Below are 25,266 nucleotides of genomic sequence, written 5' to 3'. Positions count from 1 at the left end.
TGTGAGTCCAGACACAACGCTCATGTCTCCACTGTCATGTTGTATCAACATCTGGATCGCTGCCGGACACCTGTGTCACTGGTGTCAATAGAATAAAGAAGAAATGGAAGGCTGAGACTCTTCAGATGCGCACTGTTCAACATGATGGTTTTGAATTGCTTGAAATATGATTGAAATCACTTCAAAAAAGGAAAATACAGTTCAGTGCAACATGTGCAGCGCAAGTCTGTCATATCGGCTACAGAAAATTATCATGAGAACATTATAATTGTGTGTTTGAGACATGGATTTTAATTGTGAGAATTTTGTTTTTGTAATCAGGCTCTCAAAAATGTATATATAAATTTGGATTTAGATTTATCAGCCGATATATCGGTTATCGGCTTTAAAAAATATAAAGAATTATCGGTATCGGCCAAAATGTTAATATCGGTGCATCACTACAAACTTTTCATTTTCATATGTTAGAAATGTTCTTGCATCAGCACTATTTTACTACTCTTAAGAAATCTTTCATTAGGTTAAACCTAATATAGTTTGAGTTTTAAGCAAAAATAGATATTGTTGTAAATGTTTTCGCCATGACATGGTGTTAAAAAACAAACTACTCTTAATTGCACATGAAACAAAGCAATGAGTTTTTGAGATTGATTTTGGCTTAAAATGAGGGTGTCATATTTAATGTCAGTGTTTTATGACGGTAGATGCTCATGAAATTATGTCTGACGTCATTAGATTAGATTAGCCAGGTTATTATGGTTACATTAACTAGGGATGCACGGATATCAAAATTTTGTCTGATATCGATAACCGATAATTCTAAATATTTGAAAGCCGATAACCGATATATCGGCCGATAAATCTAAATTCAAATTTTTATATAATGTTTGAGAGCCTGATTACAAAAACAAAAGTCTCACCATTAAAATCCATGTCTCAAACACACAATTATAATGTTCTCATGATAATTTTATATAATTTTACAGACTTGCAAACATGTTGCGCTTTACAGTGTTTTCCTTTTTTGAAGTGATTCCAATCATATTTCAAGCAATTCAAAACCATCATGTTGAACAGTGGCATCTGAAGGAAATAATACATTAATTATCAGCTTTAATATATCGGCCGATACCGATATAGTGGGCGATATTTTGTGCATCCCTAACATTAGCAGTGTTTGCTTTGACAGGAGCTGCTGAAGTGTATGAAGATCCTTCAGTGTCTCCTCCTGGATCTCAGGCTAAAGGCTCAGAAAGATCTAGACCGGAAGAAGATCGAGTACTTCGAGGCCAAGTGTGAGATTGGTTTGCAGAAGATAAGGTGCGGTGATCATTGCAGATTTGGCTTGTGCTCTGAAATGTAGTTTTGAGGGCATCTGCATGTTCATAACGACAAGTTTGTTCCTGCAGGGCCGAGATGCTTGAAGTTCAGCTGGACACCTACACAAGAGACAAGATAGCAGCTCACAAGAAAATAACGTGAGTTGGGTTTTCACAGGAGTCGCTGTTTTATTGACGGTTGAACCACTATTTACCTTTTTTAAAGTCCACCTGTGGTGAAAATCCAGCGTTTAATGTAGTTTATGTGTCTGTGTGGTGTTTTAAATGCGCTTTAAGACAAACCATGTGTAAATTCATAAGTCGACAGCATTGCTGAGTATTTCCTCCTTAAAACTGCAGTGAACCAAAGACAGTCTCAAAAACACGCTTTGAAATCGCTGGTGTTTCTGACGCCACAAACTACCTTGTAACCAATCAGATCAACGTGTGATCGTCAACCAGTGGATCTCTGAGCTGAGTGAGTGAGTGGAGGCGGGGCTCATTTGCATATTCATAGAACCACACATACTAAATGAGGCGAGGGTGTCGAGTTACAGCCAAGATATTTGAAGGCATTTTTTTCAAGGAGAAAACGTTTAAATATGTCATTTTGGTGATCAAAGATGAGTTTTAAGGGATAAAATGATTGACTACAGCAGGACTTTAAAATTTTGAGTGAAAAAGCTTTTTGCAATTATTAGATGGCAGTCGTGCTAGAAATGTTTTGTTCACGCATCAACAGCACAGACTAGATTTTAAATTTTTAAGAAACCATATCATTACCGATTAAATTAGAGAAATTAAAATTGTCAATCCAGAGCTTTGTCACACAGCTGAGATGTTTAACTGTTGTAGTTTATGTGTGTGCATGAAATAGACACTGAACAGTCAAAACTAGAGATGCATGATATATCGACCACTAGGCCTGTCGCGATAGTCAATAAATCAATTAATCGCACGATAAAAAAAATGAGCTCGATAATTTTTCCGGCCGCGATCATTCCATTTGCATGCTTGTTTGTTTTCCTCGTCTCTCTCTCTCTCTCTCTCTCTCTCTCTCTCTCTCTCTCTCTCTCTCTCTCTCTCTCTCTCTCTCTCTCTCTCTCTCGGCGGGACTGCTTGCGGCGACTGCCGGGAGAGAGAAAAGACGTGCCATTTATACGCCAAAAATTGTTTTTGCGTGCATATGATACGCACTTTATGGCGTGTAATACGCACGCACTCCTCACCCCTAATCCTAACCAAGTATTTTCAGTGCGTAGCATATACACGCTATAAAGTGCGTCTCCGTCTTCCCGACAGTAAATTACACAATCACTCGGGCGTTTAGTCGACAAAGTAACAGAGGACAGTGCAAAATGCTGTGGTACTGTTGAGGCTTTTCTTTATTTGTTTACAAAGGTCCTGACCGGCAGTTTTGCCTGTTATGGAATGTATCACTATTTATGTCTGAGCCTAATGTTTAATATTTTTTTAAGTGCAATTTTGTTTACATCCATTGCTTTTATTGTTTTTGGTTGTTTTGTAAATTTTTTGTGGATATTTAAAATGTTTTTCCGTTTTCAATGTTTAATATTCTTAAGAAATAAAAGTTTATAGATCTTTGAAAAGGTGTACCTGCATTATTATGCCATTATCATTATATTAGATGAAAATGGTCTCGAACGACAATATTATCGTTTATCGCAATAATTTCTTGGACAATTTATCGTCCAGCAAAATTTGTTATCGTGACAGGCCTATCGACCACCGTATCGGTATCGGTCCGATATATTAAAGCCGATAAATAATGTATAACTTCCTTCAGCTGAGACGCTTCAGATTCGCACTGTTCAACATGATGATTATGAATTGCTTGAAATATGATTGAAATCACTTCAAAAAAGGAAACTACAGTTCAGTGCAACATGTGCAGCGCAAGTCTGTCATATCGGCTACAGAAAATTACAAAATATCGGTTATCGGCTTCTAAGTATAAATAATTATCGGTATCGGCCAAAATGTTTATATCAGTGCATCCCTAGTCAAAGCGTGCCATTGGAGAAGCGCATGTCTGTTGATTTCGGCCCAAAACTTAAAATGGCTGTTTCGGCCACAAATGTTCTACTCGTAATGATGATGATGATGATGATGATGATAAATCTAACTTTATCTGGACAATAACTTCATTCTTGAGCTGCTGTAAAGCCAAACAATCTCTGTTACTGTAATCTCCTATTATCTCTGTAAAGCTGCTTTGAAACATCTATAGTGTTAAAAGTATAAAGTGTTGCTGTATAAATGAAGATGACTTGACTTAATGAATGCATGCTGTGGTCCAATGGCAGCTCTATATACAGTGTCGGCGTTCGAGATGACGTCATTGTTGATATCAAGAGCTAGCATTGATACTAGTGGATATGTAATTCCTGATATCAAAAATTATAGTTTTTACTAGTTGAAATTGAATTGTTGATATCAAGAATAAAGGTTTTTAATAGTGAGAATTGTATTTCTGATATGTGACATTGGAATTTCAACTAGTAAGAAATCAATTCTTGATATCAACAATTGAATTTGAATGGCAGCCTATGATGACATTTCACTAGTGAAAATATAATTACAGATATCAAGAATTATAGCTTTTACTAGTTAAAATTCAATTCTTGATATCAAGAGCTAGCATTGTTACTAGTGGAAATGTAATTCCCGATATCAAGAATGATCATTTGATCAATTATCTTAGCAGTTTCTCAGCAGTTATCTTGCCATAATCAGTGTTGCGTGTGTGATTGTGTTCAGGGAGAAGCTGACGGCAGAGCTGAGGACCTCCGAGATGGACAAGCAGGCGGTGGAGTCGAAGCTGGCGTCCTTCGAGATCTACGGGAGAGACTTCGAGGCTCTCGCTGAGGAATACTCTCGACTGCAACAGGAGATCGCCACCAAATCCTGGGCTCTGAAGGAGTTCTCCACATGAGTAATGATATAATGAAAGCTGGCCCTGTTCATCTGTTGTCCTGTAATGAATATTGTTTTTTGCATTTATTTGTTATATTGTTGACCATTTAATATTATTAATTTAGTAATTAATCAGTGCCACTCAACAAGTTTAGGTTAAGGCAAAATTGACTTGTCAGCTGCTGTTAATAAATTAAATATTTTTTGTCTGTTATTTTCTTTTTCTGATATTTGTCTCCAACGTAGTATAATCTGAAATATTGGTTCCAATACATTTTTGAAAGAATTTATTAAAATTCTTTTTTAATTTTAGAATTTATTAAGAATTTATTAAAATTAAAATAGTATATATAAATAGTAAATATAATTTGCCGGTCCGGATTTTGCAGGGGTTTTTTTTTTTTACCTCATGGTCAAATATTCCTTGTAACTTTTAATTTAAGTTTAATACATCATATATTTTTTTAATAGACACATTTTAACTAAACACTGTTTTAACAGGTAGTTAAATAAGATCATAAAAAAGTACATTTTTGAAATGTACATTATTATTAAAATATATATATATATATATAAATATAATCTATATATTACGTTAGTAAACAAATTCCCATACGAATTATATAAAAAGTAAATTAATTATATTCAAATAAATAATAAAAAGTAACAAAAATATACAAGCACATACATTATATTAAAATAAATACTAAAATATTCAAATAAGTAAAATCATAATAAATAAGTATATATACAAGTTAAATGAATTAAGAGGAGAATAGATGATGATTGGATGAATAAGTTCATTTAATTATATATTAATATTATATCATTAGTATATTGTATAGTAAATACAAGTACATCATTTAAGTGCCATATTATATTTATATTTATTACGTTATTCCTCCACGTATATAGGGGTCGCGCTGTGAGACGGAAGTGACGTGTGATCAAGACTTACGTCAACTTCCTCTTTCTGCACAGAGCTGTTTGTAGTTAGCAGTGCTAAGTTTATTTATTTATCACCGAAATGGATGTGGTTCTGTATATCGTGGCTGCGGTTATTCTGCTCGTTCTGATCGTGTTTGCTGTGAGAGTTCGTGGACGGACTGAGGAAGGTGTGTGTAAATATGGACATTAATGCAGTCAGTGATGCGAAAGAGCAGCTGTCATTAATAACCTCATATTACTGCTCGAAACACTGCTATTAAACTCATAATCTCAGGAAAACAACATTTACTTAGTTTCAAGTGTTTATAATATTACAGACTTATTAATACTGTGTGAGAAAAGCATTTTGCTTTCACAATAAATATCATTCCAGAGCTGATTTACTTTTAGTTTTCACTTTTGCATCTTAAAAACTAATTTTGTAAAATCTTTAATTCCCCTCAAAATTTCCATGAACCTCCTAGAACAGGGTTTTCACGTGTGGGAAAATTTAGAGGAAAACGGTGTAAAAATGTACAAATAAAAAAATAAATTAAAATAAATAAGTAAATTAATTATATTAAAATAATAAAAAGATTAAATAAATAAGAAAATCAATTGTTAAAATAAATATAAAATATATTAAAATAAATAAGTAAATAGATTACATTAAAAGAAATAATACAAAATATTAAAAATAAATAAGTAAATAAATTATATTAAAATAAATAAAAAAGATATTAAAATTAATAAATTAATTGTAATTATATTAATAGAAAATAGAAAATTTTAATAAGTTAATAGATTATATTAAAATAAATCATACAAAAGATAAAAATAAGTAAATAAATTATATTAAAATAAATAATAAAAAATATTAAAATGTAAATAAATTGTTAAAATAAATATAAACAATTTAAATAAGTTAATAGATTATATTAAAATAAATTAAAAAAGATTACAATATATAAGTACATAAATTGTTAAAATAAATATAAAAAATGTAAACAAGTTAATAGATTAAAATAAATATGTAAATAAATTGTCAAAATAAATTAAAATAAGATTAAAATAAATACGTAAATGGATGATATTAAAATAAATAATAATTATTTTAAAATAATGCATAAAAAATTCAATGATATTGTTATGATTACATAAATAATTTGATTAAATAAATACTAGAGAAAGAATAATACATCTAACAGCACTATAGTGAGGAGAGAAAAAAACAATGTAACTTAATAGAAATTGATTATAGCCATAGACTGTAAAAATGTAAGTTTTAAAAAAGTAATGAAGTGTAGTATGTAGTGTGTGTTTACACTCTAGCTGTGTTTGGATGGGTCTGAACTCTTGTGTCGTCTTCTCTCAGCGGACCGTGAGGACCGTCGGGATGTGGCGTCTCGATCCGTGTCTCGTCCGCAGGCTTCAGAGGAGCGTCCCGTGGGAATGCCCCGCCGCCGGAGAAACCTGCACACCCGAGTGAGCGCCCAGCGGGCACAGCGGGCATCAGACAACGGTACTCGATCAACACAGTCAACACTGCGCACACTGTAACACTGTAACAGTGACAATCAACACAGTCATTCATGAACCACTGCGCTCCAGCAACACTGTAACAGTGACGGCAGAGGAAGCGTTACATTTGTTGCGAAGTTCATTGTTTTGGTAACACTTTACAATAAGGTTCATTAGTTCACATGAACTAAGAATGAACAACACTTCTACAGCATTTATTCATCTTAGTTAATATTAATTTCAACATTTACTAACACGTTATTAAAATCAAAGGTTGTATTTGTGAACATTAGTTAATGCACTGTGAACTAACATGAACAAACAATGAATGACTGTATTTTTATTAACTAACATTAACAAAGATTAATAAATACTATAACAAATGTATTACTTATTGTTAGTTTATGTTAGTTAATACATCTACCGGACCGAGATCTGTTGATTACAAACATTCTTCCAGTCCAAATATTTAAAGAATTCTTAAATCAAGATGCATTTACTAGATGAGTAAAATGACATAAGAAATTCTATCTTGTTTTCTGATAAAGATTTTTTTGATTTTTTTCTGACCCCATTGGCAGATAATTTTACTTGTTTTAAGCAAAAACTCACTTAATTTTTTTTTTTTAATCAGAAAACAAGATAGAATTTCTAATGTCATTTTACTGATCTAGTAAATGCATCTTGATTTAAGAATTTTTAGATATTGAATTTTGGACTGGAAACAAAACAAAAATACTGAGTGAGAAAAGCATGTTTTGCAGTGTTCTAATAATTTTGGCCACCACTGTACATCACAGAAGAGGTTTTCAGTGAACTTGAAAGTGTTTAACTCTCTTCAGAGGACAGTCCTGTGGAAGCCGATGAGAATCAGGAGGACCGGCCAGCGTCTGAAGAACGACCTCAGGCCGCCGGGAAAGTGGGAGCGAAGAAACAGAAGAAGCTGGAAGAGAAGCAAGCGCGGAAAGCTCAGAGAGAGGTCACAATTCTGCATTCATGTTTATTTGTGGAATATTATCTAGGCTCATTTATGTATATTTGTAAAACACAAGACATATTTGTTACTCCTCTGCGTTTCCGCTCAGATTGACCGTTGTTGTATTCGCACATTGCTTTCTGTTTGTTTGCGAGCCGAGATTTACTTTGCAAAGCAGATCGAGTTCGTTTGCAAAATGCTGGATTTGTTTGTTTATGGCACAAAATTCACTCCATATGCTACATCTCACCTTTCAGACGTATCATGATTAATGTGTGTGTGTGTGTGTGTGTGTGTGTGTTTTAGGCCGAGCTGGAAGAGCGAGAGGAGAGGAAGAAGATGCAGGAACTCCGAGATCAAGAGAGACAGAAAGAAGAGGAGAAGGAGAAACTGCAAGAGCAAAAACAGGTCATTTTGACAAATAATGCTTTTCTTACTTAGTATTTTTGTCTTGTTTCCAGTCCAAACATCTACAAATTCTTAAATCAAGATGCATTTACTAGATGAATGAAATGCCATATGATATTATGTCTTGTTTTCTAGGGAAATAAATCAAAATTGAGAGAGCTGTTGCTTAAAAAAAGTGAAATTATCTGCCAATGGGGTCAGAAAAATAATGTTAATTTAAACAGAAACAGTATTATTTTTCTTACTCCATTGTCAGATAATTTAGCTTGTTTTAAGCAACAACTCTCTCAATTTTGATTTATTTCCCTAGAAAACAAGACATAATATTTTATGGAATTTTACTTATCTAGTAAATGCATCTTGATTTAAGAATTTGTAGAATTCAAACGGGATTTGCGCTAGTCGTTTCTTCCCTATTGTGACGTATATCCGTTTCTGGAACAAGAACAAATGTAGGGCGGGGAATTGATCACAAATTAATTCATTTTCAAATTATTTATTTTGTATTTTTAGGGATGCACGATATATCAGCCACCATATCGGTATCGGCCGATATCGGTTCATTTTTAATGTTTTCGGCCCGATAATAAAATTTGGCTGATATATTAAAGCCGATAAATAAACGATTATTTCCTTCACCTGAGACACTTCAGATGCGCACTGTTCAACATGAGGGTTTCCAATTGATTGAAATATTAAAATCACTTCAAAAAAGGAAAATACAGTTCAGTGCAACATGTGCAGCGCAAGTCTGTCATATCGGCTACATAAAATTATCATAAGAACATTATAATTGTGTGTTTGAGACATGGATTTTACTGATGAGACTTTTGTTTTTGTAATCAGGCTCTCAAAAATTATATAAAAACTTGGATTTAGATTTATCAGCCGATATATCGGTTATCGGCTTTCAAATATAAAGAAATATCGGTTATCGGTATCGGCTGAAATTTTGATATCGGTGCATCCCTATTTATTTGAGTAAACATTATGTACAATACATATAAATTCCTTTGCAGAAATTATGCATGTGTTATTTACTACCTTAAAATAGGGCTTTATTTTGGCCATCGCCGACATAATCTAACCAAGATATTGGCATTGGGCATCAAAACATCATTTCAGTCGAAGCTTTATATGTGTAATTCACAGAAAGACAGTCAGCTTTCCTGCTTAAATATCAGTGAATGTCTGTAAACGTCTCGTCCACAGGAGGATGAGTTGCGTCGTGCCAAAGAGGATCAGGAGAGGAGAGAAGAGGAGGAGTACCAGCGGATGAAGGAGGCGTTTGTGATCGAGGATCAGGGAGAAGCAGAAGAGCTCGACGAACAAGAGGTGCGTTCCTCAAAACATCTGTCCATCCGGTGCTAAAGTTACTTAGTGTTTAGAGACGGGAGTGAGTGTGTTTGCAACAATGTATCCGTGCAAACCTACAAAGGTTGTAAAAGTTCATTTTAGGGTCATTCCTGGTTCAGTTATTGAAGGGTTCATGACATGGATTTTTATTTTATTTTAATATGTTCCTTGAGGTTCACTTATAATTTTAATAGTTTTTTTCCACGAAAAACAAATATATATGTAGAAAAATTATTACTTTTAACCCTTTTTCTGAGCCCCTGTCTGAAATTATCACTTTTTACGGTGCACCTTTAAAGTCTCCCTGTATATAATAATTTTATCCCTTAAAACTCATCAAAATGACATATTTAAAAGTTTTTTTCTTGAAAAATGTCTTAAAATATATTGAATGTAACTCGACACCCTTGCCTCATTTAGTATGCGTGGTTCTATGAATATGCAAATGAGCCCCGCCTCCACTCACTCACTCAGCTCAGAGATCCACTGGTTGACGATCACACGTTGATCTGATTGGTTACAGGGTAGTTTGTGACGTCAGAAACACCAGCGATTTCAAAGCGTGTTTTTGAGACTGTCTTTGGTTCACTGCAGTTTTAAGGAGGAAATACTCAGCAATGGAGTCGACTTATGAACTTACACATGGTTTGTCTTAAAGCAGATTAAAAACACCACATAGACACATAAACAACATTAAAAGCTGGAATTTCACCACAGGGGGACTTTAAGGCTTGTCAGTAAACGCCACTGTTGTGATTGGCTAACGTCACTGCACAGGAAACAGTATTTATTAAAAAATTATCCATATAAAACCATAATTTACAGACAGCATTATGAAATCATTTATACAGGGTTTGTGCTGTACAGTCGCTGCTTCATCTTTCAACAAACATTTTTTTGTGAACTCTCCATTGCAAAACAATCTGCAGTCAAATGCTCCGAACAAACATATAATCCTGTGACACGATCCGAGACTCCATTATAATAAACCATCCTCTGTCCCTGACACTGGTCTTCTGAAGTCTTTACGGAGACTCAAACCACCTGGATAAACGTTCTTTCACTCTTGCATTTGTCCTGTGGTCGGCAGACTCGAGCGTGTGGAGTCCGTCAGAAACTGAACTTGATTTCTCATGTCATGACCCCTTTAATGCGAGACACTACAGACAATCTGAATGTAAAGCAAAATCTATCCGATTTTAAAGTTATTTTGTGTTTTTCAGTCTCGCAACCTTCTGCAAGAGTTCATCCAGTACGTCAAGGTAAAGTGTGTCCGTTATACATTCAGATTAAAGCTGTTGCATTCATGTTTTATGAGTTGAAATATGCCTTTTATGATAATACACTATAAAGTATGATATGCTGTACAAATGAAAGATATTTTATTATAGTTGTCTCTTTATTTGGAACTTGAATGATGCGCTTAAAGCAAACGATCAGATGATTATGGAAGCTTGTTTCCGCCACAGAATAAAACATTTTAAAAGATAATTGCCACTTTTTATCTCACAATTGCGAGTTTACATCTCGCAATTCTGACTTTTTTTCTCGCAGTTGCGACTTTATATCTCGCAATTCTGAGAAATAGTCCAATTCTAAGGGAAAAAAAAGACAGACTTTTTTTTTTTTTACCTCAGAATAGTTTATATCTCACAATTCTGACTTTATAACACGCAATTCTGACTTTATATCTCCCAATTGCGTATTATAAAGTCAGAATTGTGAGATATAAACATGCAATTTTGAGAAAAAAAGTCAGAATTTCAAGTATATTTCTAGCAATTTCGAGTTTTTATCTCATAATTCTGACTTTATAACCTGCGATTGCGACTTTATATCACGTAATTCTGAGATAAAAAGTCAGAATTGTGAGATTAAAAAGTCGCAATTACCTTTTTTATTTTTCACTCTGTGGCGGAAACAAGCTTCCATAGATGATTGATATCAAATTAATGAATCAGTCTTTTTTTATGTAATCCAAAACCGATTCTGATTCAATGAATCAATTCAAAGGTGTTGAAGAGTAGTAAAATAGGCACATTTGTACAGAACTGTGATGCACATCTTGTGTAAATGTAATGTGAAGCATATATACAGTCAAACCATAAGTATTCAGACACCAGATATAATTTTTGATATTTTTCCACTAGTGTGATCAGGACACTATAGTTCATTTCTGTGAGTGAGGAGAGCAAAATAAAGTAAACTGTGACACATTATACCCAAACATTCTTCATACAGTAAATAAAAAAAATTTGGGACCAAAAATGATTCGGACACTTTGAGCTGATCATGTTTTCTTCAGTGTTTTGTCTTTAATTGCTAATGCTCTTTTTACACACAGACTGAACACAATGAAGCATTGCTTGGTGATTGGTTGAGCTAAACTGGTATTATCTAATTGTGTAGTTAAATTTACCAGCTGACAGATATTCAACATAATTCATGTGTGAGACAGTCTAACAGAAGGGCGGACAAAACCAGTCAAATATCAACTGAGTTCTGCTCATATTTTATTACCATTTTCTAAACTATAGCGAATAAACTGTGATAATGTGAGAAATGTTGAAGGCGTGTGAATACATGTTGGTTTGACTGTATTTTCTGCTACAACAAAATATATTTATGGCACTTGTGTTCACTTCTATCTCAGAAATCCAAAGTGGTTTTGCTGGAGGACTTGGCGTCTCACTTCGGCTTGCGCACACAGGTCAGAGTTCAGTGCCACAGTTTTGACTTCTGAACACATTTGAGTGTTTTAAGCTGATTCTCGCGATGTGTTTCTTCACGTCAGGACGCTATCGCCCGACTCCAGGACCTGATCGCAGACGGTTCCCTTACAGGTACGAGTGTGTGACTTCATCCTGATGCAGAACACACACTTTACACCGTTACAGCAGTTCCTCAACCTTCCTGTTTTTTAGAGATGCACGATATATCGGCCAACATGTCGGTATCGGACGATATATTTAATGTTATCGTTATCGGCCCGATAAGAAAATTTGTCTGATATATTAATGTATTATTTCCTTCAGCTGAGACTCTTCAGATGCGACTGTTCAACATGATAATTATGAATTGCTTGAAATATGATTGAAATCACTTTAAAAAAAGGAAAATACAGTTCAGCACAAATATGTCATATCGGCTACATAAAATTATCATTAAAACATTATAATTGTGTGTTTAGGGCATGGATTATAATGGTGAGACTTTGTTTTTATAACCAGGCCTTTAAAAATTATATACAAATTTGGGTTTAGATTTATCAGCCAATATATCGGTTATCGGCTTTCAAATATGAAGAGTTATCGTATCGGCCAAAATGCATCCCTACTGTTTTTATAATACAATACAGGGTTTCTGCTGGTCTTAAAGTCTTAATTCATACGTTCACAAATTAAGAACCAAATGTGGGCGGGGCTTGATTTTGTCCATGTGGAATTGATTGTATGGTTGTGGTTTGCTATTGGTGGATCTGATGTGAGTGACAGGTTATAGCCCCGCCCTCGTCACCAGAGAAGAGATTAAGATAATCTGGTGTGTTTCTCCAGGAGTGATCGACGACCGAGGGAAGTTCATCTTCATCACGCCGGAGGAGTTGAACGCTGTGGCTCAGTTCATCAAGCAGAGAGGACGAGTGTCCATCACTGAACTCGCTCAAGCCAGCAACACCCTCATAAACCTCACGCCCGACATCCAGAGCACACCCGCAACATAAAGGCCTTTTCTTCTCCTCACGAGGACTTGTGGATCAAGAGGGATGCAGCTTATCATTTATAGTCTGTCATGCCAGAACTGCGGATAGAAGCTTGTTTCTGCCACGGAGTAAAATAAATATAAGAAAGGAAACTTTATATCTCACAATTCTGACTTTATTTCTTGCAATTCTGACATTATTTCTCAGAATTCTGTTGATTTCTCATAATTCAGAGTTTATACACTGCAAAAAATGCTTTCTTATGATGCATTTACTAGATGAGTAAAATTCCATAATATATTATGTCTTGTTTTCTGGGGAAATAAATCAAAATTAAGAGAGTTGTTGCTTAAAACAAGCTAAATTATCCACCAATAGGATCAGAAAAATAATGTTAATTCAAACAGAAACAACATTGGCAGATAATTTTGCCTTTTTTAAGCAAAAAATGTATTTCCCCAGAAAACAAGACACAATATCTTATGGCATTTTACTCATCTAGTAAATGCATCTTGATTTAAGAATGTTTTTGATATTTTAACTGGAAACAATAAAAAAAAAATAGTCTGAATTGTGAGTTCTAAACGATTATAAAGAATAATTTTTAGTCATGAACTCTGAATTGCAAGGAAAAAAATAGCAAATACCTTTTTTATTTTTTGTTCCATGGCAGAAACAAGCTTTCATACAGAGCCATCGTTCAGGACTCAAACCTGCGGTGATATTTGCCTTGTTTTAGCGCAGAGGAATCATATTCAGTGCTTGAGAAGGAGATTGTATTTCGTTCATGACGTGAAAACGTGAGGGGATTTTAAAACTGATCACTGTAGTTTTGATTTTCATAGTATATTTTTCTAGCAAGGATCAAGTCTACAATATTTCATGCACTTATAATGTCAGTTAAATGATTGGTTGAGGCCTTTATCACAAACAACTGAAAAAGTCATGGATGTTTATTGGTCAGAAACTGGGAACCCTGTCACTGTGGACTGTCCTGTCCCAATAAAAGTATCACAAAAAACTACAGTTGGATTTATTGTAATGACAATTTAAACATGTAAGGCTTTTATTGTTTATTTTTCCTTAAACTAGCTGGTCCCCAGCAGTATCGAATGAGAAACAGAAAGCATGCATATGAGAGGACTGCTTTATTCCCAGCAGGAATTATAATTGTTTACTGGTTGTTTGTCTTGTGACATTAATTTTCCTGAAGCACAACTTTTCTATTTGCACATCATTTTTGTGTTGGTTTTAAAGATTTAAAAATACAGCCATATATATAGTTTATATGGTTTATATATAGGATAGGATACATTATACATTAGTATAAACAGAAAAAATAAAATCAAAAGAAATGTCAGATGTCTTGTGTTGTGCATGTGTGTCTTGCATGTGTGCGTCGAGGCTCTAGAGGGCGCTGTGTGAGCAGAGCTGCGCATGCGCAGTGTTCCTCATCTGCTTATGTTGTTGATTCGTTCCGTGTTTTAAACCGCCACGATGAGCTTTTATGCGCTAGAGATTTAAATAACGCGACCAGAAGACATATCGTTCTTCTTTCTCCGTGTCCAGCATGAGAGGTGCAGAAAATCGACGCTTTGTTTAGCGTAGAGAATGTTTTATAGCGGTTATAATGTCACGAGCGATTCTTCGACTGCCAAGGTGAGAAACGTCGTTTTCATTCGGTGACATCACGCGGAAATCTGTCAGGTATTATGTAAATTTAATCTCTGTTTTGTTTTGTTTTCCTCGAATGGTTTTTTAATGTTTAATATCGCTTTGAATGAGGTAGTTACAGTCCTGAGACCGGGGCTACTTGTCACGTGATCTGGACCAAAGGGCAGGTCCGGGTGTTCACGTGCTTGTTTTATGTTGTGATCTTGTAGTTTATTAATTACGTTACATTGTCTCTAGGGTTTAATATATATATATATCACAAAATCTTGGAGGCCCCCCTCCCCCCTCGTAGGCTTGTGGCCCAAACTAACACCGCATCTTAATTTTTAGAAACAGTAAAAGGAAGCTGTGGGTTTTTCAAAACCACTTTCTCCAACTCCATTTCTTGTAATGTTAACTGTGACAGAAAAGGAGATCTATAAATGTACTGTTAGACATTTTATCGTATTTTTGCGGTAACTTACTGGCAGCACTATCCTTACCGCAATTTCATTTTACAGTATTATGCCCTTACTGCGACTTATTTTTACAGTATAAAACAGTACTATTTTATTATTTATATTTTACATGAATGCTATTGAATTTAATAAATTCCAAAAAAGTGACTTGAGTCCATGTACATCAGCATATTCTTTATTCACTGTCACAATCAATTACATCCATTTTATTTTTTTATTGTGATGCAACATTAGGCAAGGCAGTTTTATTCATATAGCACGTCATACACTTTGGCAAATAAAAGTGCTTTACACAGTAAGTAATTAAAATAATCACAAAATAAAAGCAAGGAAAATTAAAGTGCAAATTTCTGTTTTCTGTTTATGAGGAACCTTAAATGCTCAAAGTGTGCAAAAGCATTTGAATTCAGTGCATGATATGTGCATTTTTTCCCTTGAATTATTGTTTCCACGCAGAATGTGCTGCTTTTAAATCCCATCTTTCCCTCAGCATGACCCTGGCGTTGACCCCTGCGGCCGTGTGCCAGTGCTTCACTCTGGTGTCGCTGTGCACGTCCATCGCAGACCCGAACTGGATCCAGGTCCAGAACTCCTCCAATCCCGACAGCAAACTCATCTACGGCGTGGCCTTCACGATAAACGCGTACCAGAACCGCACCGACACAGGTTTGATCCGATACTTCTGGATTTTCCTATAAACACAGTGCTTATGTAAGATAGTGATTAGTGCTATCACAAACCCTAAAATTTACATACAGTGAGGAAAATAAGTATTTGAACACCCTGCTATTTTGCAAGTTCTCCCACTTGGAAATCATGGAGGGGTCTGAAATTGTCATCGTAGGTGCATGTCCACTGTGAGAGACATAATCTAAAAAAAAAAATCCAGAAATCACAATATATGATTTTTTAACTATTTATTTGTATGATACAGCTGCAAATAAGTATTTGAACACCTGTCTATCAGCTAGAATTCTGACCCTCAAAGATCTGTTAGTCTGCCTTTAAAATGTCCACCTCCACTCCATTTATTATCCTAAATTAGATGCAACTGTTTGAGGTCGTTAGCTGCATAAAGACACCTGTCCACCCCGTACAATCAGTAAGAATCCAACTACTAACATGGCCAAGACCAAAGAGCTGTCCAAAGACACTAGAGACACAATTGTACACCTCCACAAGGCTGGAAAGGGCTACGGTGAAATTGCCAAGCAGCTTGGTGAAAAAAGGTCCACTGTTGGAGCAATCATTAGAAAATGGAAGAAGCTAAACATGACTGTCAATCTCCCTCGGACTGGGGCTCCATGCAAGATCTCACCTCGTGGGGTCTCAATGATCCTAAGAAAGGTGAGAAATCAGCCCAGAACTACACGGGAGGAGCTGGTCAATGACCTGAAAAGAGCTGGGACCACCGTTTCCAAGGTTACTGTTGGTAATACACTAAGACGTCATGGTTTGAAATCATGCATGGCACGGAAGGTTCCCCTGCTTAAACCAGCACATGTCAAGGCCCGTCTTAAGTTTGCCAATGACCATTTGGATGATCCAGAGGAGTCATGGGAGAAAGTCATGTGGTCAGATGAGACCAAAATAGAACTTTTTGGTCATAATTCCACTAAACGTGTTTGGAGGAAGAAGAATGATGAGTACCATCCCAAGAACACCATCCCTACTGTGAAGCATGGGGGTGGTAGCATCATGCTTTGGGGGTGTTTTTCTGCACATGGGACAGGGCGACTGCACTGTATTAAGGAGAGGATGACCGGGGCCATGTATTGCGAGATTTTGGGGAACAACCTCCTTCCCTCAGTTAGAGCATTGAAGATGGGTCGAGGCTGGGTCTTCCAACATGACAATGACCCGAAGCACACAGCCAGGATAACCAAGGAGTGGCTCTGTAAGAAGCATATCAAGGTTCTGGTGTGGCCTAGCCAGTCTCCAGACCTAAACCCAATAGAGAATCTTTGGAGGGAGCTCAAACTCTGTGTTTCTCAGCGACAGCCCAGAAACCTGACTGATCTAGAGAAGATCTGTGTGGAGGAGCGGGCCAGAATCCCTCCTGCAGTGTGTGCAAACCTGGTGAAAAACTACAGGAAACGTTTGACCTCTGTAACTGCAAACAAAGGCTACTGTACCAAATATTAACATTGATTTTCTCAGGTGTTCAAATACTTATTTGCAGCTGTATCATACAAATAAATAGTTAAAAAAATCATACATTGTGATTTCTGGATTTTTTTTTTTAGATTATGTCTCTCACAGTGGACATGCACCTACGATGACAATTTCAGACCCCTCCATGATTTCCAAGTGGGAGAACTTGAAAAATAGCAGGGTGTTCAAATACTTATTTTCCTCACTGTAGATGATCAAGACAGAATATGCTAATCAATGATTAGAAGATAACTACACATAAGCTTCATAAATTCATCAACTAACCATTCAGAAATGTCCTGTTGCTTCTACATGTTGTCACTTCTTCTTGAGTCTCTCCATCATTGTCTGTCTCCGGTTTGAACATAAAAGGCTAAAAGTTTTCAGTGAAATTTTCAGAACGCAAGCTGTTGTAGCTCCGCCCCCTGTGCCGGGAGCAGCAGCTCATTTGCATTTAAAGGGACAGACACAAAAACGGTGTGTTTTTGCTCACCCTCAAAAAGTGACAACTTTAACATGCTATATAAAAATATCTGTGGGGTATTTTGAGCTAAAACTTCACACACACACTCTGGGGACATCAGAGACTTATTTTACATCTTGTGAAAAGGGCATTATACCACCGCTTTAATTTAAAACCCTGGTGTTCACAATGAAAAGCCTCTAAGGCTACCTCTACATTAATCCGGATACATTTGAAAATGGCGTTTTCTTTTAAAATCGCTCTCCGTCCACACTAGCGTTTCAGGTGTTTTCTGATGTCATCTCGCAGGTCTTCTGACAGGATAATTTTATTTAGCAGAATATCTCTTCATTCACTGAAGCGTCCAGGTCGCACTCACTCACCGTTATATGTTTGGTCTAAAACGCTAAAACTGCTCTCATGTTTTACCGCCGGACAGCAAATGTGAGTAAATTCTGTCATGTTTGCAGGACTGTGATATGAAGAGTGTGTGAAGTAACAAATTTTAGCAACTGTGTGAAAGTGAACAGCACATAACAGGCACAGTACCGGTATAAACATGAATATCTATTGGTAAAATATGCGCCACATGACTACGTCATCGTTTTTAATTATCTCCGTTTTGACAGTCCACACTACAACGCGAAAACGGCGTTTCAAATTTATCCACGTTTTCAAAAAGCGTAGTTTTCATTAATAAAAACACCGTCTCAGTGTGGACGGGCGGAAGGACAAAACGGAGAGAAAAAGACGCGAAACCGTCGCAACTCTACCGTCATTATGTTAAGCCCCGCCCACCGACTCTATACACGATGTGATTGGCCTGACTAGAGTTTGGTTTTTCCAGCTCGCAAGCCAACAGAGAGTTGCTATACGACACTGGCTGCAAATTACATTTGCTAACGCTAGGGTGCGTCTAGATTTCTAGGCTAGCGCCTCGACACACACACACACACACACCAGATCTGAGGAAGGACCTGCGCCTCGACACGGCGACAACGCAATCCTGAAGTGTCATCTAGTCTCTCCGCTGTGAAGGCCTCCTTCCCTTTACCTCTGTACAACGTCAGATAAAACGTTGTCAAAATGATTCCAGTTCGCATGGATACGCGGAAACAACAAAACATTCTGTATTATAAATTTTAAGGCCAGACAAGTAGTTTGTTGAGGGTTGGTTTGTAAAGAACGACTACACGCCTGCGCACATATATATTCAAACGCACATACCTGTAGATTTAACACTGATATGCATGTGCACGCTGTCAGCGTTCTCACTGGTTTGCATTTTTTAAGTTTGCGAAGAGAGAACTTGTTAGAATGGTGTCGTGTTAGCGGCCGCTAAGTTAATAACTAATGATGTTTACAACGGAAGTGAATCAATCAAAAATAACTTTATTCTAGATCTGCTGTAAAGCCTGAACAATCTCTGTTACTGTAATCTCCTGTTCTCACTGTAAAGCTGCTGTGAAACATCTATATTGTTAAAGCGCTGTATAAATGGAGACTTGACTTGTTCTGGTGTGTGTGTGTAGGTCCGCTGGGTGGTTTGCACGGATGGGGAATGTGGCTCCTGTATTCGCTGGCCGCTCTCAGTTACTGCGCCGTCTTGTTTTCAAGCTTCTCATTCCTGATGGACTTCCTCGGAGCGTCTGTCAATCAATCCAAGCTGGTGACATCACTGCACGTCTCCACAGGTGACATCACTCAACCTGAACTCAGTGTGATGGGATCGTTCCTACAGTCAAACCAGAGTTTATTCAGACCCCTTCAACATTTCTCACATTATCACAGTTTATTCACTGTAGTTTAGAAAATGGTAATAAAAAACTCACTGATATTTCACTAGTTTTATCAAACTAGACAAAAATACATCTTGATTTAAGAATTTCTAGATATTTGGACTGAAACGAGACAAAAATACATCTTGATTTTTAGAATTTTTAGATATTTGGACTGAAACGAGACAAAAATACATCTTGATTTTTAGAATTTTTAGATATTTGGACTGAAATGAGACAAAAATACATCTTGATTTTTTGAATTTTTAGATATTTGGACTGAAACGAGACAAAAATACATCTTGATTTAAGAATTTCTAGATATTTGGACTGAAACGAGACAAAAATACATCTTGATTTTTAGAATTTTTAGATATTTGGACTGAAACGAGACAAAAATACATCTTGATTTTTAGAATTTTTTTATATTTGGACTGAAACGAGACAAAAATACATCTTGATTTTTAGAATTTTTTTATATTTGGACTGAAACGAGACAAAAATACATCCTGATTTAAGAATTTCTAGATATTTGGACTGAAACGAGACAAAAATACATCTTGATTTTTAGAATTTTTTTATATTTGGACTGAAACGAGACAAAAATACATCTTGATTTAAGAATTTTTAGATATTTGGACTGAAACGAGTCAAAAATACATCTTGATTTAAGAATTTTTAGATATTTGGACTGAAACTAGACAAAAATACATCTTGATTTTTAGAATTTTTAGATATTTGGACTGAAACGAGACAAAAATACATCTTGATTTAAGAATTTTTAGATATTTGCACTGAAACGAGACAAAAATACATCTTGATTTTTAGAATTTCTAGATATTTGGACTGAAACGAGACAAAAATACATCTTGATTTAAGAATTTCTAGATATTTGGACTGAAACTAGACAAAAATACATCTTGATTTTTAGAATTTTTAGATATTTGGACTGAAACGAGACAAAAATACATCTTGATTTAAGAATTTTTAGATATTTGCACTGAAACGAGACAAAAATACATCTTGATTTTTAGAATTTCTAGATATTTGGACTGAAACGAGACAAAAATACATCTTGATTTAAGAATTTCTAGATATTTGGACTGAAACGAGACAAAAATACATCTTGATTTAAGAATATTTTAGATATTTGGACTGAAACGAGACAAAAATACATCTTGATTTAAGAATCTTTAGATATTTGGACTGAAACGAGACAAAAATACATCTTGATTTAAGAATTTTTAGATATTTGGACTGAAACGAGACAAAAATACATCTTGATTTAAGAATCTTTAGATATTTGGACTGAAACGAGACAAAAATACATCTTGATTTAAGAATATTTTAGATATTTGGACTGAAACGAGACAAAAATACATCTTGATTTAAGAATATTTTAGATATTTGGACTGAAACGAGACAAAAATACATCTTGATTTAAGAATCTTTAGATATTTGGACTGAAACGAGACAAAAATACATCTTGATTTAAGATTTTTTAGATATTTGGACTGAAACGAGACAAAAATACATCTTGATTTAAGAATTTGTAGATATTTGGACTGAAACGAGACAAAAATACATCTTGATTTAAGAATCTTTAGATATTTGGACTGAAACGAGACAAAAATACATCTTGATTTAAGAATCTTTAGATATTTGGACTGAAACGAGACAAAAATACATCTTGATTTAAGAATCTTTAGATATTTGGACTGAAACGAGACAAAAATACATCTTGATTTAAGAATTTTTAGATATTTGGACTGAAACGAGACAAAAATACATCTTGATTTAAGAATATTTTAGATATTTGGACTGAAACGAGACAAAAATACATCTTGATTTAAGAATCTTTAGATATTTGGACTGAAACGAGACAAAAATACTAAGTAAGAAAAGCATTTATTGCAGTGTGCCAAGATGAATTCATCAAGCATCGCATTTCTTCTTCTAATGTGTGTGTTTCTCTCATTTCAGCGGTCAGCTGTGTGTCGATGCTGGGTGTGTGTGTGGCGTGCATGTGTGTGATCGAACACAACCTGCAGCGAGGGAACCCCGGATCTCAGCCGAGCCGCAGCCTGATCCTCGGGGAAAGCTTCTTCATCCAGATATTGGGTTTGCTCTTCTCTCTCGCCGCGTGTGCTTTCGCCATCAAGGCTCGGCCAGAACCCGTCAGGTCATGTGACTACCTGAGCGTGGGCGGAGACGACAGTGACACGGAGCCTCTGATTGGTCGAGCTGAGAGGGAGGAGTAAAGTCGTATAGAGTTTAACCTCTATAAAGTAAAGAGTTTCAGTTGATTTATGCACTTTATTTCTTATGACGGGAAACAAACGCGATCGGGCAAACACATGCAAAATTCGGCGTTTATGAAATTCAGGGTGAATTTGAGTTGAATTGGTCATACAGGATGTAGAATTGGAATGACAGGAAGTATTTATTGACTGAGTTACAGTTCATAGAAATTCAAAACTTCACTGAGATAGTATGATACTGTAGTTTTTATAAATATTTTAAATAGTTTTTTTTATTTTATATTTTCCGTTTTCATTTTAATTATTTTTGTTGTCATTTCAGGTTTTTTTAATGTCTGTTTTTTATTTCAGTTTTAGTTTGTTATTTCAGTACATCAAGTTGAACTAAATGAAAATGAGAAATGTTACTGAAATAAAATGTTTGTTTTTTATATTTTTATTTTATTTTGTTAAAATAAATTCAGTTAACGTTTGTTTTATTTTAAGCAACATTTTTTTAATGCTTTAATTTTAGTTTCAGTTAACTATAATAAGATTATTTACTAAATTAAAGTTCAAAGAAATTCAAAACATCATTGAGAGAGTATGATTTTATTAATATTTTGTTTTTTATTTTTATATTTTCCATTTTCATTTTAATTATTTTTGTTGTCATTTGTTTTTTTTATGTCTGATTTTTATTTCACTTTTAGTTTGAGTTATTTCAGTACATCAAGAACTAAATGTAAATGAGAAATGTTACTGAAATAAAATAAGTTTAAGTTTTTTATATTACTTTGTTAATATATACATATAATGTTTGTTTTATTTTAAACACCAACATGTTTTAATGCTTTAATTTTAGTTTCAGTTAACTATAATAACACTGAAACATATATTTTGATAAAACACAATTCATTTGGACTAAATTACATTTGTTTGTTTATATTTGTCTGAATTAATTTGGCATTTTTCTCTAATATTGTCAAAGCAATTAGCAAACTTTTGCCATGCAGCACCAAATGAAGTCTACCATAATAATCCATAAAATCACATTTAATTTTTTACAATAAGATTCACATTGACTTTCTAAGTGAAAAGAAACACAGCTGCTGTATATGAATTTTAAAACAATTTGTTTGTTAAAAACAAATTTCATTCTAAAAATGAATACTCTAATTTTTCTTAAAAATAGCCTAATTTTTGTGTTATGACGAGATCATATTTATGGGTAATTCATAGTGAAAAATGAAATGTTTTGGATTTTGTTCTATTTTACTTTTATGGTTTTATTTTTATTTTTGCACAGTTAAAAAAAATAAAGAACAATAGAATACAATGTGGGGGATAGGCAAAAACTGTAAGGGCTTATTTATTTATTTCACCTGAACAATATTTAATTAAATTAACTTCATTTACAATTCTGTATCCTGTTTGCTACTTCAATTATAATTCAGTTCAGTATTCAATATTGACTTCACTTCAGCACTACGACTATCATTACTGCCAGAATTATGGGAAATGTAGTTTTTCTGTAAGTATGATCATTCCAACATGACTTGAGGTGCTTCACGCAGTAAAACTCTGTTTACTCTCGGACCAAATACAGAAACCACTGAAGTCACACTCGGTTTGTTTCAGGGGTTTAAGAGCAGAATTACAAGTGAACGCTCTACATGAACTCCTTTATACTGAAACAAACTCAACAAGCCTTTATGCTGCATAATCATATTTAATATTCAGTTTACATTATGTATAAATAAGAGGAAATCATATAAAACTCAGTGTAATGTTGTATCAAACCAGGTGTGAACCGAAAGTGGACTGAGACCCGATCAGCATTCAATTGGACTAAACTGAGATCAGAGTCCGCTTTCTAATGCACATACAGTGTAAAAGTTCTTATTCACTTCACCTAAAGGGTGAGTTTGGATCTTGTAAAGACGAAAACTAAGTGTAAAGTGTGAAAAGTAAGATATTCAGGGCTGATTTCATCTCGCTGGTGTGATTTCTGTGGAGAAATGAATCAAACACCGATCCTCAGTGTGCCTTGAGCTTCCTGGAAGAACTTTTATTTTGTAACGTCACGTGTCTAAAAAGAGGTTTTAGAGCTGTTAAAGGGATACTTCAACCAAAAAATAAATACAAATTCTGTTATTTATTCATCCTCCGAGTTCTAAACCTGTATGAAAAAAATACAATGGAAGTCAATGGGGTCCAAAAACGGTTTCTTCAAAATATCTTCTTTTGTGTTCAACAGAAGAAAGAAGCTCTTACAGGTTTGGAACAACATGAAGATGAGTAAATAACTCTTAAAAAATAATATTACATTTTTTATTTTTAGGTGCACTGTCCCTTTAAATCACCTGCTCCCTCTTCAAAACATCAGCAGATAAGCATTACATTTTCTAGCTAACATTGATCTTGATGAATCAAATGAATTCTGTCTCATACTGTATTTGTATTTCCCTCTTTTAAACAGAATAATATTGTACCATTTGTAGTCTGATATTCTGTTATTTCAGTGTAATTATGACGTGTTTCTGTCAACATGTTGTACCAACATTTCTTCTCATCAAGGAAAAGATTATAAGCAAATAATGATTTAAATGTGTTACAAAAGATTCAGAATATAATGCACAGATTGTTATGATATATTTAGTGAGTGTAAATCTCATGTATGTGCATTTTTGAATGAATCTCACTGCATATTTCACAATAATCTTTCATTTTGAGACATGGCAAACACTGTGATTTCAAAAAATATAAATTCACACTGAGTTTCAAAGAGGAAATACACAATTTTTGTTCATGTCTGGTGAAGCCATTGCATTTAATTGCGTGTAATACAAAAAAAAAAAAGATATCTTCATTGTTTCTTGTCCAAAGTTGAGCTTCAAGCGTGTTAATGATCTGGACTGCTCACTAAACGAACCTTCATGGTAACAGTGGAATCATGGGAAGTCGTGCCTTAATTTCTCAGCTCTAATTAGACTCGTTCTCCTCCGTCACATGACACCAGCTTGTGCTCCAGTTGGATGGAGACCATCGCCATAGTAACCTTGAGAAGTTGCTAATGTCACAGATGAATTTGTGAATGGGGAGAGAGAAATATTAATGTGACGTTTATCAACGGCAGGGTTAGTTGTGGATGTTAAACCGTGATTAAGGTCTGAACTGAATGATGTGGAATTGAAGGAAAGCTGATATTTGCACTGAAAGGACCGTGTTTATTATGAGGAGAAAACAATCATCATCTCAAATGTTTTATGAGTTTGTTTTTAAAGCAATGCATTCATATTCGTTCTGATGCTGTCATTTATGCCTGATGAATCTTTGCACATTTAAATTAATA

General features: G+C 34.9%; 3 protein-coding genes across 4 annotated transcripts in view; all 3 read left to right on the top strand.

Moving 5' to 3' along the window:
- Positions 1 to 4,470, top strand: part of haus4 (HAUS augmin-like complex, subunit 4) — a 9,273-nt gene extending 4,803 nt beyond the window's left edge. The window contains exons 8-11 of the mRNA XM_084115708.1: position 1; positions 1,190 to 1,320; positions 1,410 to 1,478; positions 4,101 to 4,470. The exon at position 1 is cut by the window's left edge and continues 145 nt beyond it. Coding sequence (XP_083971834.1) covers position 1; positions 1,190 to 1,320; positions 1,410 to 1,478; positions 4,101 to 4,275 — 376 coding nt within the window. The 3' untranslated portion in view covers positions 4,276 to 4,470. The remainder of the gene's footprint in view (positions 2 to 1,189; positions 1,321 to 1,409; positions 1,479 to 4,100) is intronic.
- A 713-nt stretch (positions 4,471 to 5,183) lies between these two features.
- On the top strand, positions 5,184 to 14,168 carry ddrgk1 (DDRGK domain containing 1). The gene is made up of 9 exons (XM_084113747.1): positions 5,184 to 5,371; positions 6,559 to 6,705; positions 7,547 to 7,683; positions 7,987 to 8,088; positions 9,301 to 9,423; positions 10,668 to 10,706; positions 12,098 to 12,154; positions 12,239 to 12,287; positions 12,999 to 14,168. Exons 1-9 carry the CDS (start codon positions 5,284 to 5,286, stop codon positions 13,163 to 13,165), a joined length of 909 nt encoding a protein of 302 aa, XP_083969873.1. The 5' UTR covers positions 5,184 to 5,283; the 3' UTR covers positions 13,166 to 14,168.
- Positions 14,169 to 14,554: 386 nt separating this feature from the next.
- On the top strand, positions 14,555 to 23,332 carry LOC311083429 (uncharacterized protein). Of its 2 annotated transcripts, none has more exons than XM_084114947.1 (4): positions 14,555 to 14,803; positions 15,767 to 15,942; positions 19,426 to 19,587; positions 21,655 to 23,332. In XM_084114947.1, the coding sequence occupies exons 1-4, from the start codon at positions 14,775 to 14,777 to the stop codon at positions 21,930 to 21,932; spliced, it is 645 nt and encodes a 214-aa protein (XP_083971073.1). In that variant the 5' UTR covers positions 14,555 to 14,774; the 3' UTR covers positions 21,933 to 23,332. The 2 variants fall into 2 exon arrangements, with proteins under 2 accessions (XP_083971073.1, XP_083971074.1); XM_084114948.1 differs by having other exon boundaries at positions 14,564 to 14,851.
- Positions 23,333 to 25,266: the final 1,934 nt, after the last annotated feature.

The sequence above is a fragment of the Abramis brama genome (assembly GCF_963993115.1).
Source record: "Abramis brama genome assembly, chromosome: 5".
Classification (NCBI taxonomy): domain Eukaryota; kingdom Metazoa; phylum Chordata; class Actinopteri; order Cypriniformes; family Leuciscidae; genus Abramis; species Abramis brama.
The sequence above is the reverse complement of the archived record's forward strand: the minus strand, read 5'-3'. Positions and strand labels throughout refer to the sequence as shown.